Here is a 12,826-nt window from a genome sequence, read left to right on the forward strand (position 1 = left end):
CTAGAACTGAAAGATAAAATTTCAAAATTTAAGTCTTCAACTCCCTTTGGGAAATGCTCCTTATTTCCTTCATATTTCTGTTCTTTGGTCCTTTCACACCTAGAACTAGGTCAACTTAGAATGCAGAGACTACATTTACCTTTGGATCTTCTATAAGGACATAATTAGATCCAGTTACTGATGTTCCAATGACATATGAGATGCAAGTTGCAAAATAACTTATATTCAAAATTATCTCTGCTCGGCTGGAGACTGTTTCAAATGACTTCTACTTGTAACCAAAACTAAATGGGAGATTGCTTGCTGACACTGTAGGCTGTTAATTTTTTTTTTCCCCCCTTTGGGAGGCTTGACTTAAGAAAAGGAATTCAGTTAAGTTTGGTGGTGAGATTTTATATACAGTATTTTCATTTGGTGAAGATGTGAAGGCCAGGAATAACAGCTTTTCTGCCTAGGATCCCTGATACTTAATACCAGGCCTGATACTGGTTCCTACATAGATTAAATTTTTCTTTTAGAATGTAGTAACTCCTGCCAGGCATCTGTAGGAGACAGGCTACATACAATAAGAGAGTATTTTTATGAGGAGAAAGGTGATGTTCAGAGACAAAGCATCGAAGTCTTATTTTCTGAAGTGAATCTAATATGGAAGTATTTGGAAGAGATAATCCCAAGACTCAATCCATTGGGAGTCTCCCACTGGTCCCTCTTCTCCCTTGGTCACCAAGTTCTACATACTATGAGGCATATACTTCAGAAACAGCCAGCTTCCCAATCCCAAAGATTGCTGGTACTCTCAAAAGCAGGACATGATAGGGTAGGGCAGAAACTGGTTCCTGGATAAAACAGGACCCTACTCACAAAAAGCAATAATAAATACAGTAAGAAAGACGACCAAACAAACCTGAAATAGTTTTAGAAATGAAGGTGACAGCTTCTCTGGGAGCAAGGAGTATGATTATTTCACTCAATTAAAACAGTGTACAAAATAAGAAAATGAAAGCTCCCAAAGAGTGTTCTTAGCAATTTTGTAATGTGTACTAACGAAAATTGGTTTTCAGTATTAAAATGGACTAATGTCTCTTGAGTTAAGAATTAGTTACTACATCAGAAACAGGAAAAAAAAAAAAAAAGTAAAAAAGCTGAAAAACTAAAAAGCTCCTTTTTTTTTTTTTTTTTTTTTTTTGAGACGGAGTTTCGCTCTTGTTACCCAGGCTGGAGTGCAATGGCGCGATCTCGGCTCACCGCAACCTCCGCCTCCTGGGCTCAGGCAATTCTCCTGCCTCAGCCTCCTAAGTAGCTGGGATTACAGGCACGCGCCACCACGCCCAGCTAGTTTTTTGTATTTTTAGTAGAGACGGGGTTTCACTATGTTGACCAGGATGGTCTCGATCTCTCGACCTCGTGATCCACCCGCCTCGGCCTCCCAAAGTGCTGGGATTACAGGCTTGAGCCACTGCGCCCGGCCGAAAGCTCCTTTTTTTAAAATCACAGTTCCTCTACTATAAAGCTGATCACCATATCATTGAATGATACAAAATTCTAGAAACTTTACAAAATTCATTTTTTAAATTTATTTTTTGTTATCAAAGAGAATGTCCAGAAACATTGAGTACTAAAGAATTTGTTCATGGCATTGTTTTACAAAATTTTCTAATGGAGAGTGAATACTTTATTCTCTGATGTATTCTTCACTTATTAATGATGAGGTCAATGAACTGATGCAATTATTAAAAAAAAAAAAACCCCAAAACAAAACCAGACAATCTTATAAAGGAAAAACAAAAACAAAAACAAATGTCCATTCTCATTCTGAATCTGTTGACTAGAGTGAATTCAGTGGTCACAATACCACCACCAAGAATCAACTTCCTCAGAGTAGGGAGCTGTTCAGGTCTTCTCAATAGGTCACATAGGTCTCTCAGATATAGGCACCATGTTTTAAGTCTCACACAAAAAAATGTCTGTGTCACTTAAATACACAATATGGCAGTGTTTGTCTTATGGGGACATATTGAAAGAAAGGGACAAAGTAGAAAACAACCTGTTTGCATGTTATATGTGAGTACATTATTGTACTGTGCATGGGTTTGAGGGCATTGCAGCCCTTGTTAAAGAGGAATTCCACCAACTGAAGCCTCTGTCAGTTCCCAGCTGCTCTTCATGCTAAGGATATCTACTCATTTAACCTTATTTTATTAGATCAGAGGCCTCTTCATCTACAGTTTGGCTCAAATGGTTTGTACTGAATTTGGTTGTCTATCTCTTCCATCTGAGCTTTATTTCTCAGCCTCAGGATATGTGGGGTACTTGACAGTTTCTATCTTCTCTCGAACTTTGTAGGAGGGATATAGGCCCGTCCTTCCCAGTTTTCTGTTGACACCTTTAGAATAGCCATCCCAATGATTTCCAGCCACACCAATGATATCACCAGGTTCCATGGGAATTTCATCTGCAGTTCGAGGTTGGTGAGCATAAATGGCAATTTGATTGTGGGCATTCTGGCCCCCAAAATAGTAGATGTCATCTAAAGAGTGGAAGTTTGTGGAGGCATCAGGATGCAGTGTTTGCATGATTTCATAAGCAACTCGACAGACCTTGGGAAAGAGTAAAAAAAAAAATTGTTAGTATATAAAAGCTCTCCTTCACAGCAATCTAAAAGCCCTTGGCCAACAGGATGGGCTCCGGGAGTAAGAGGTTGAAAAGTAGTGGATTCTAGTCACAAGCTTTCAGTCCACGTGCTCTCAGAATTTGGTACAAGTCATTTTTCATCTCTGTGTTTGGCTCTTTTTTTTAAATAAAAAAATAAACCATGAAAGAGTATTATAATTAAAATCTCTCTATGTATAGTACAAAATAGTTTAAGAATATGAATTAGTTAATTTTAATAAACATTTATTAAGAGCTACACACACAGTGGTCCAAGCTAGGTAGCTGTGATACCAAAATGAGTAAGACATAGTTTGTGCCCTTAAAGAATCTGAGGTTTAGGATTAGGATTAAAAAAAAAAACTTAACACAAATGCTGATGGTCCCTTTCCTTCATACACTGTTAATCAATCACACATTCTTGTCTGCTAATTTATAACTTGGTGTCAGAACTGTTTTCAAGAGAGACTCATGTAATTACTGACAATCAACATTTTTAGAACATTTCTGTTCTAAAAAGTTTTAAATGTGCTGTATAGAGAGTGGCATGCTTGGATGACATAAGCTGGGCTAGCCTTTGAGGAAATGCATCACCCAGATTACTATAGTTTTCAGGCTACTTAAAAGATCCGGATGTCCAAAGAATACCTTCTCTGCCCACTGAATAGCAGGTGAAATTCCACACTCTGAGCTTCAATGCTTGAGGTTAATGCTTGGAAATATAGTTAAACTAAACTATCACCATAAAGGGATAAAATTTAAGCAATTTATAAATTGTGAATAGAGAACTCAACTTAGATGAAATTTTCCTAAATCACCAGTTGTGGTCATCTCGTTTAATAACATTTTATTGTCATTACACTAGTACTTTTGCATTTGTTTAAAATGATGCTACTCACAGTAATTGTTAATCTGCTCAGTGGAGCAATTTAGGATTACCCAGCAGTCTTTTAAAATCTTGGCATTTATGAAGGTTAAAAACTTGAATGGTGACATGCTTTGGATCTGTGTAATCCACCTGAATCTCATGTTGAATTGTAATTTTTTTTTTTTTAAAGATGGGGTTTCACCATGATGGCTAGGCTGGTCTTGAACTCCTGACTTAAGGTTATCCACCCACCTCAGCCTCCCAAAGTACTAGGATTACAGGCGTAAGCCAACGCACCTGGCTGAATTGTAATTTTTATGTTGGAGATGGGGTCTGGTGGGAGATGACTGGATCACTGGGACAGTTTCTCATGGTTTAAAACCATCACCCCTTGATGCTGTGGTCACAAAAGTGAGTTCTTATGAGATCCAATTGTTTAAAAGTATGTGGCAACTCCCTGTTCTCTTCCTCCTGCTCCAGCCATGTGAAGTGCTGGCTCCCCGTTTGGCCACCACCTGGGACCTCCCCAGTATCATGCTTCCTGTATAGCCTGCAGAACCATGAGCCAGTTAAACCAGTTAAACCACTTTTCTTTATAAATTGCCCAGTCTCAGGTACTTCTTAGCAATGCGGGAACAGACTAATGCAAATGGAGATGCCTATTCTTAACTCTGTATCAAATGAAATCTGATTAGGTTAATCATCTTCTCAACTTAGAGAATCTGAATTTCAAAAACTTGAGGGGCAATTCTCAAGTGCTATAATTTGTGAATGAAACTACATTTAGACAGTATTTTTAATTTTGCAGTTAGGCAACTAAAACACAAGGCAATTAAGTGATTTGCGCAAATTTTAGTGACAGAATTTCAACTAGACGTAGAACTAAAATAATAAAAACTTTGCTTTCAAATTTATTAATTCACCAACAAAGGTTATATTGGCAATGTCATTTTACAATTGAGATCATTGGTAGAATACTGAGACTATAATAAAATAGGGATCAAAAAGATCTGGAACTTTTGAACTTCAAATTCAGCCAAAGGCTCATACAAAGCAAGCAAAATTAAGTGGGTCTCAGGAAAATAAGAAACTAAATAATTAATGCAGCTGCAATAATAGCAAACTACAGTAACAATGATAGAGGCTAATAATATTAACTGGGCGTTTGCTATGTCAGACATTGGTTTTAGATATTATCTAATGTAATTAGATTACTTTCAACATCCCCATAAAATCTATCATTATGTTCATTTTACAGATGTCAAAGGGAAGTTAAGGCATTGCTCAAGGTTATACTAGTAAGTGGTAGATTCAGGTTGGAACCCAGCCAGCTGCATATGCTTGTAACCACTAAACATACTTTCTCTTGTAAGTCTTATTTTCCATGTTTATATTGTAACACCAGAAAGATACAGCATAAGGCCAAAGACAGCCTTGGGTAAACCTGAGAGTCTTCTTTTCTAGATGTCTTCACATACTCTTCACTATTTCCTAGCCAGGAATCCAAGACCTTCTATTATTCTTAGGCTGACCACAATCTTTACAGTGACAATGAACCCTTATGTGCTTCCTCCTTTTCACGCTTAAATGTCTTACTCTTGTAAAAACAATATCGCACTTGTCCCATACCCTTAGGGATCTGTTTCTTCTGGGGATAATCCTAATAACTAGTGTATATTTTGGTATCAAGAGTTGTTCATGTCTTGGTTAGCCTTGGTGAACAACACAACTGTTTTCTTAAACCAAAGAAATAACTATTATAATAATAGTAGAGATTTCAGACACTGAGGTGGGCCAATATAAAAATGACAAATGTGACTCTAGGCCTCTGTAGGCGTATCAGTGCTACACAGGTGTGGCCCTTTATTTTTCTTATAAGAATGACTGTTAAGGATAGCAGCTGAGCTTAACGAGCACTGATTATATCCTAGGCACTGTTATAATAGTGTACTCTTCCCTCACCTCATCTCATTTAATTCTTAGGACAAATCTGTGAAGTACTATTATTTTTTTTTACAGATGAAGAAACTAAGCCACAGAAAAAATAATTTAAAAAAATAATAAAATAAAAAAAACAAAAAGGAACTAGTTAATGGCAGAGCCACAAATAGAATGCATTCAGACTCTTGAGCATATATTCCCTTAGGATAAACACCTAGAATAGTACTTGCCATACAGTTGGTGCTCAATAAGTATCTGCTGAATGAATATGGCTGGGCGTGGTGGCTCACGCCTGTAATCCCAGTACTTTGGGAGGCCGAGGTGGGTGGATCACAAGGTCAGGAGTTTGAAACCAGCCTGACCAACATGGTGAAACCTTGTCTCTACTAAAAATACAAAAATTAGCTGGAAGTGGTGGCACACACCTGTAATCCCAGCTACTCAGGAGGCTGAGGCAGGAGAATTGCCTGAACCTGGGAGGCGGAGGTTGCAGTGAGCCAAGATGGTGCCACTGCACTCCAGCCTGGGTGACAGAGTGAGACTTCATCTCAAAAAAAAAAAAAAAAAAAAAAAAAAAAAAAAAAAAAAAAAAAAAAAAAGAATGAATATTGCTCCAGCCCAGTAATAGAGATGCAAGTCAATGGGTGATATTTAACCCTTAAGGTCCATATATAACATTCTGAGGAAGTAATTTAAAAACTGTCTGTATCAACCATGGGGCAATTTGCTGCAAAAGGCTAAAAAGATGACTAAAGTGTAAATGTTAATGTTTGCATTTAGTCACTCTATGTTTCTACTCTCCTTTCCTTACCTACCATGTGGTTTACAAGTTCAAATCACATGGCAGGTAAATGAAGTCTGCAGCTGATGTCCACACTCAGGTTTGATGCCTGATAGGTGGCATGACTGAGAGCAGCCCATGGTTTGCAAAGCAGTCACTGGCTATTATGTAGTATGTTTCACTTTATTCTGTATTTACATGGCACTGTATCATTTTTAGTACATCATAAAGTGCACAGTAATGGGTAACAGCAAAAATCCTGCCAAAGGATAAACCAGGTATGACTATATTTTAAAAAAATTAAAAAGGGGGAGGAATCCATTGGTCTGAATTTCATCCCTGAGAAATAGCCTGAGTTTACATAAGCCTCCCAAGCTTTCTCAAGGTAGATAGGATCTTATTTTTGTCAAAATAGATAGAAAGGGCAGGAGGATCTCCTAGTGTGAGAAGTTGGAAGTGGCTGAGAGATCTGTGCACTTTTCCTATAAACTGCTTTGTTTTCCTATGCAATAAGGAGAATAAGACCAAGGTCTTTTCTTTGTTGTGAGAAATGCCAGAAGGATTAATGTGATAAACAGCTGCATTGTACAGCACTCAACATTGTAAGCTCGATAAAGGCCCTGTGGATGCAAATACTTTTCTTGTCTTCTGCACTGGGAAGTAGTCACAGAGTTCACACCTTGGGCTTTCACCCTGTGCTTTCTCCATAGTACCCTCAACAGGTATCTACTGTTGTTTCATGAGCCAAATCTCAATGGAAATTCCTATCCAGAGCCATCTGTTGGGAACAGTTAGCACAGTTTTCGGTTTTGCCCTCTGGGCTTCCAAATTCTGATTCACAGTGTCATGAGGGCAGTAGAGTTGTGTGCGGATTTGGAATTAGACCTCAGAGAGGCTCATGAGAGTATTGTAATAACTGCCATAAAGGGAGGTGCCATAGGGGAAAAAGGTGATTTTGTACTATGGTGACTTTTATAACTCCTTAATCCTCACAAAAACTCTACACTATAGGTACTATTAATTTTTCACATGTAGAAAACATAAAACAAATTGCTGAAACTACTAACATTGACTGCTCTTTAAACAATGTCTTTGACAATGTTAAAGTCTTTAAAGTGAGCAGCTACAACCATTTCCGTAAGTCAGATTTCAGAAAAATAAAAATTGATCCCAGAACTCGATAAGCAGTATTTTCAGAAAACCTTGCTGATATTGTGCCCATCTACAACTGGGCTGTCAACTGCTGTTATTCTCCAACTATAAATTCTTTGCTTCAGATTTAAGATTCAAATAAGAAAATAAGTGACAAAGGAGATGCTTTGTGCAGACGCCATTTCCAGTAACCCAGAATAGGATTAATGTATTTGGTAGAATGTTTTAGAATGTGATTGCATAGCTTTCAAAATTCACTTGATGCAACTGAAAAAATGCTAATATTGCCTCCAATTTTCATACTAAATCCCGAGGACTGTGCTATTCAATTTACGAGGCTTTTAGGACAAACTTGGCTTTGAGAAACAGATCTGATGAAAGAATTCAGAAAGCTAAGAGCAATAATAGTAACAAAATTAGAGAGTAGAGCCACAGTGTTGGCTTTTAAAAACTTATCTTTTAAGAAGAGAGAATTCCCAGACCTCACTTATGGATATAAAACCAAGAAAGATTAGAAGCCCTAAGACTGAGGAAGATGGGTCTAAAAACTTATGAGAAATCCTTATTAAGGTGCCGTGACATTTTTCCCTGCAGTTTTTCAAACGTCCAGCCTTGCATTTCTCCTTCTAGCATGGCATTTCACTCCTGCAGTACTATCTACGACAGATCACGGTCAACAGGTCAACTCTTTCTCACTATTGTTTTATGGTATAACATTACTCAAAGGATAGTGTATAGGAGACAAAAAGCTTACATGAGTAAAACTTAAAGACTGTCAAAGAATTATGAAGGAGAGATTAAACTTGTATCACTTTCTAACATCTCTTGGAACAAGAGATTATCATCAAAGAAAGTTGAGAGTTGGTTATCCATGTTTTTATTCTGGGCTGAACTTATTCTCAATGTTTATCTTTTGTCACTCTTCTGGATGTATGGCTTTAGTTTTCCTCTATTTTCTAGAATGCCTATGACATATATAGGAAAGTCTGAAGATTAATTTCCCTAAAGTCAACACACACACGTTTACTTGCATTTGCCATAGAAATACTAGGACTTCACTTACCTTTTGGGAATGAAGAACTTTGTTTCTGAAAAATCACATCATATGGCAATATTCTCTTTCAATAAGCTAAACAAAATGAAGTTGAGGTGGTACACTGGCCCAGATAAATGTACATGCTGAATGTTAACTGTTTGTCTTATTTATAAACCTAAGCAGAGCTAATGAAGTCCTTGAATAGCTTGTTTCATAAATGTGAGAGCATACAGTTTGAAATGAAGTCATGTGAAAAAGAGCTGCAAAAAAAATACTATAGAGTCTCTCTAACAGGCAGAGACATTCCTTTACCTATCCACATATATAATAATAGCAGCGAATATGTTTAATGCTATATTACTGGGTACTATTCATAGTGCTTTACTTTTTATAACTCTTTAATCCTCACAAAAACTCTATATTATAGGTACTATTACTTTTTCACATGCAGAAAAATCAACCAGTTAAGAGATAGGCTAAGTAATTTTTTCAAGGCCACACAGCCACTAAATGGTCAAAGTTGGACTCAAATACAGATACCTTGACTCCACAGCACAGGTTGCCTCTTTCTTGTTCTGTGATCTGTGGTCAATGGCTTGGCATTTTATCCCATCAGTGACTTTTTTTTCTCATGCTCTATTGGCAATGATGACAACATATTTCTAGGTATTTTTAAACAATTCCAATTTTGGTTTATGGTAAGATAAGCTATATAATAATCCTGCAATCAATTTCATTCACATTGCAAAAACATTAAACTTCACTAAATACTTCTTTACTAAAACATTTGAAAAAAATTCTGAGGTACAAGTAAGCCCAAAGAGTTATCACTGAATGTGAAATTATTCTACAATTTCAATGCTACAGCTGTTAGTCATCCAATAAGGTACATGATAATGAAGGTAATCACATTAGGCAAACTGCTACTCACTATATAAATGTGAAGTATTTTTATTGTTAAACTTTTATTCTGAACCCTAACATAAAATATTTTGAGATATTCAAGTCTGTTTTGGGTTATGAAATATTGCTTGAGTTTTGATTAGGTTCAAATGAATGAAATTATTTTGGGTGAACTTTGACTGCCAAGAGCTTTTAGGAACAATATGATATATAAGTATGAGCCTTATTCCTTTGGGCAGAAGAAGTCTTCTCAGCACCCACCATTCTTTCTTCATATGAATTGCTTCTCTGGACCCAAGGTCTGAACACACTGAGGTCAACATTATGCATAAAACCAAACAAAATAGTAGAACAATATTCTCCTGGAGAGAATTCTACCATCATGAAGTGACAGAGATCCTGATTTCTAGGTTAAAAGGAGTTATGAGGATCCCAAATTCTAAAATATAACTTCAAAAAGGAAAAAAAAAAAAGTAAAGAAAAAAAATTTCTCTATTCCAGAATGAGCCTATTACTAAGGTGGGTTGGGAGAAGAAAAGCAAAATATGAGTACAATCCTGTAAGTCTCAGTGGTGACCTACATGTGAGGTTGGTCAACATTCAGACATGTACATATCTATTTAATTTTAGAATCTTATGACTAGAACAGTGGTTTTCAACCAGGGCAATTTTGACCCACAGAGGACATCTGGCAATGTCTGAAGACATTTTCGGTTGTCATAACTTGAAGTGAGGGTCTTACTGGCCAGGGATGCTGCTAAATATCCTATAGTGCACAATATGGCTCCTCACAACAAAGAATTATCTGGCCCAAAATAATGCCTTGGTTGAGAAACCTGGACTAGAGGAGTTGCCTTCAGGCAGGCCTAAAATCCAGGCCTACAGAAAAGGTGGCATACTTGGGAAAGTGACTCTTCATTCACTCATTGTAATAATAAGCATCAAGAATATTCGGAGGTTGTTACCAGTTACATGTATCTCTTGATCAGGCAGGTACATAAGTCAGATTCTCAAAAACATTTGGAAGGAACCAAGTAGTTATAAACCTTGCCCCTTTCTTCCAGTAAGAATGGAAATGAGAGTTTCTTAAAGATAGCATCTGCACTCCAATTAGGGAGAAACATCAATAGTGGATGCCTTCATGGGAACCTGAAGAAATTTTCCCTTCTGATTAAGATTGCTGCTATGTATTCTGTGCAGCTCTCTTTGGGTAGTAAGCTGTATTCTTATTCCATATTGAAGGAATTTGTAACCTTCGCCTGGATAGGTATCTTTCCAAAAATCGTATCATTACAACATATATTGTCATATAATAAGAAAGTATCCATTCCTTTTACTCTCTGAAGTACAGTCTCATGAAAATGATGTGGCTTTTTTTTTTTTTTTTTTTTTTTACATTTTCTTTTCTCTGCTTCTTCTCAGCATTTAAGCATACATTTATCTTATACCAATTTATATGTTCTGGTAATTATTCTCTAGGTATTTCATGTGTGTATTTTGCTTATTTGATTCTGGACCAGGGCAAGAACTGCATCTTCAATCTCCTTTGAAATCTCCTCTGCGTCTAGTATAATTTTGAGCACATTTAGCAGCTGGTTGAATGAATTAACCAATAATATGTGCATAAGTAAGAGAACAGAATAAAATCCACAATAAATATTGTTATACTGAAATTCCACATGGCATATAAAGCTGATTGGACCACTCATAAAAACACATACACCAAACCCATAAAATACAATCATTTGCAACAATTAAATTCAAAGAATAACTGTGATATTGTATTGCTTGAATTTAACATACAGTTTCTCACTTGGTAGAAATGTAAAAGAACTTGAAAGGGAATTACATTTACACTCCTTTCTGTAAAGCAATTAACTGAGGCAAAATTTAGGGCATTTAAGTCTCGGTATCAGTGCACTGATGTGTAGAAATGGATGGATTCTGGTTATATATTGACTATATGCAAAATTAGAAAGTATTAAGTAAGCTTAATTACTTGTTTCTGTTAAATGCTGTGAACAAGCCAGGTACTTTAAACAACTCCAGTAACTGGCTTCAGTGGAGATGTAGTCAACCACTGCTTACAAACAACTAAATATTCAGTGCACTTGAATGGCTATTTTATGGGATCTTTTCATTCTTTCACAAAAGGGATCACTATTGAGTATCAGAAAAATTGCACCTGAGTCACAATAATGAACATCGAAAACATGCAGACATACAAATTTTTTTTTGACTCCTGTACAACCAAAAAGTACTGGTTATTTTAAAATACCCTACTGAGATGGTATTACCTGGGATGAAAAAGTACACACAAGGAAGTCTGCCTTACCTGGGATGAAAAAGTACACACAAGGAAATCTGCCTGAGAGAGAAAATGTATATCCAGGATCACTCCACGAAGTGAATTTTCTGTGTATCGATTGTGCAGTCCAGCTGACCAAGAAATAGAGTTATCACTAATAAATTCATAATTGGGGTACCTGAAAAAAGAAATTAATTTATAGTCACAGAAAACACAGTATCCTATCAGAAGGTACACTTGCTACTTTGACTAAGAGCTTTTTTAACCCCATCCCTAAGAGCTTTCTAACACAAAAGAGACCTTTAATTACGGCATTTAATAGTGTAGTTGATAAGGCAGTTTAGAAGTCCATCAATGGGGCAGAAACCACTGTGAAATGCCCTGTATATTAAACTGCATTGGCATATCATATAAGAAACACATACACACAACAAAATGCCCTTTATCAATTCAAGAAATAGTCAAAAATTGAAGTCTCCTTTTTCTTTTTGTAATGAATGACTTCTAAGAGTTTATTCAAACTGTGTTCATATTTGGCCACTGGGCTTTTCCTTTAGAATATAAATATCGTGACAAAACCACATTAAAATTTTTAATTTAGAATTTTTGATAATTCAGATTTGGGTTAGACTTTGTAAATGTCTTCTTCATTGACATTGCAAGTTAGTAATACAAAAAAGTTAAGAGATGAATATTCTAAAAATTTGTGAGAATAGTCTCCCTTAACCTGTATCTGTCTTAAAGAACCATCTACTTTTACCTAATAACAGTAATAGAAAGCCCATTTTAATAAATTTATGGAAGCACATTCCTTATAGATGTCCAAGTAATATTTTGGCAGTCTTGCTAGAGATAGTGTGTTTTAAAATATTTATCCAGGATGTCTTTTAAAAAGTCTATCATATGTTCAAATGATTCTACTCTGAATTCAAGGTTTAATTGTACTCTAGTATAGACGGAATCATTTCTAAGTGTATAAGCTAGATATTCAGAGATAAGCTGTAAAACTTGGGAAGTTACATGAAAGAACAATAATTTTACCTACCTTATAGAAGTTCGTAAGAATTAACACATTAAGTGACGTAAAGTGCTTAGAAGAGTACCTGGTATAGTAAATGCTCAATAAATATTAGCTATCATTATAAAGCATTCTTTCCCCTTAGATGTCTACCTGTTTTTATTCCTTAC

General features: G+C 36.2%; 1 protein-coding gene across 7 annotated transcripts in view; it reads right to left on the reverse strand.

The window, feature by feature from the left end:
• Window positions 1-1,559: 1,559 nt before the first annotated feature.
• Window positions 1,560-12,826, reverse strand: part of FUT8 (fucosyltransferase 8) — a 438,850-nt gene continuing 427,583 nt past the window's right edge. For all 7 annotated transcript variants that reach the window (XM_010335165.2, XM_003924438.3, XM_010335163.2 and 4 more), the window contains 2 exons: window positions 11,666-11,816; window positions 1,560-2,597 (listed from right to left, as the gene is read on the reverse strand). In XM_010335165.2, the coding sequence (XP_010333467.1) occupies window positions 2,280-2,597; window positions 11,666-11,816 (469 nt within the window). In that variant the 3' untranslated portion in view covers window positions 1,560-2,279. The remainder of the gene's footprint in view (window positions 2,598-11,665; window positions 11,817-12,826) is intronic.

Source organism: Saimiri boliviensis, chromosome 2, assembly GCF_048565385.1.
Source record: "Saimiri boliviensis isolate mSaiBol1 chromosome 2, mSaiBol1.pri, whole genome shotgun sequence".
Lineage (NCBI taxonomy): Eukaryota > Metazoa > Chordata > Mammalia > Primates > Cebidae > Saimiri > Saimiri boliviensis.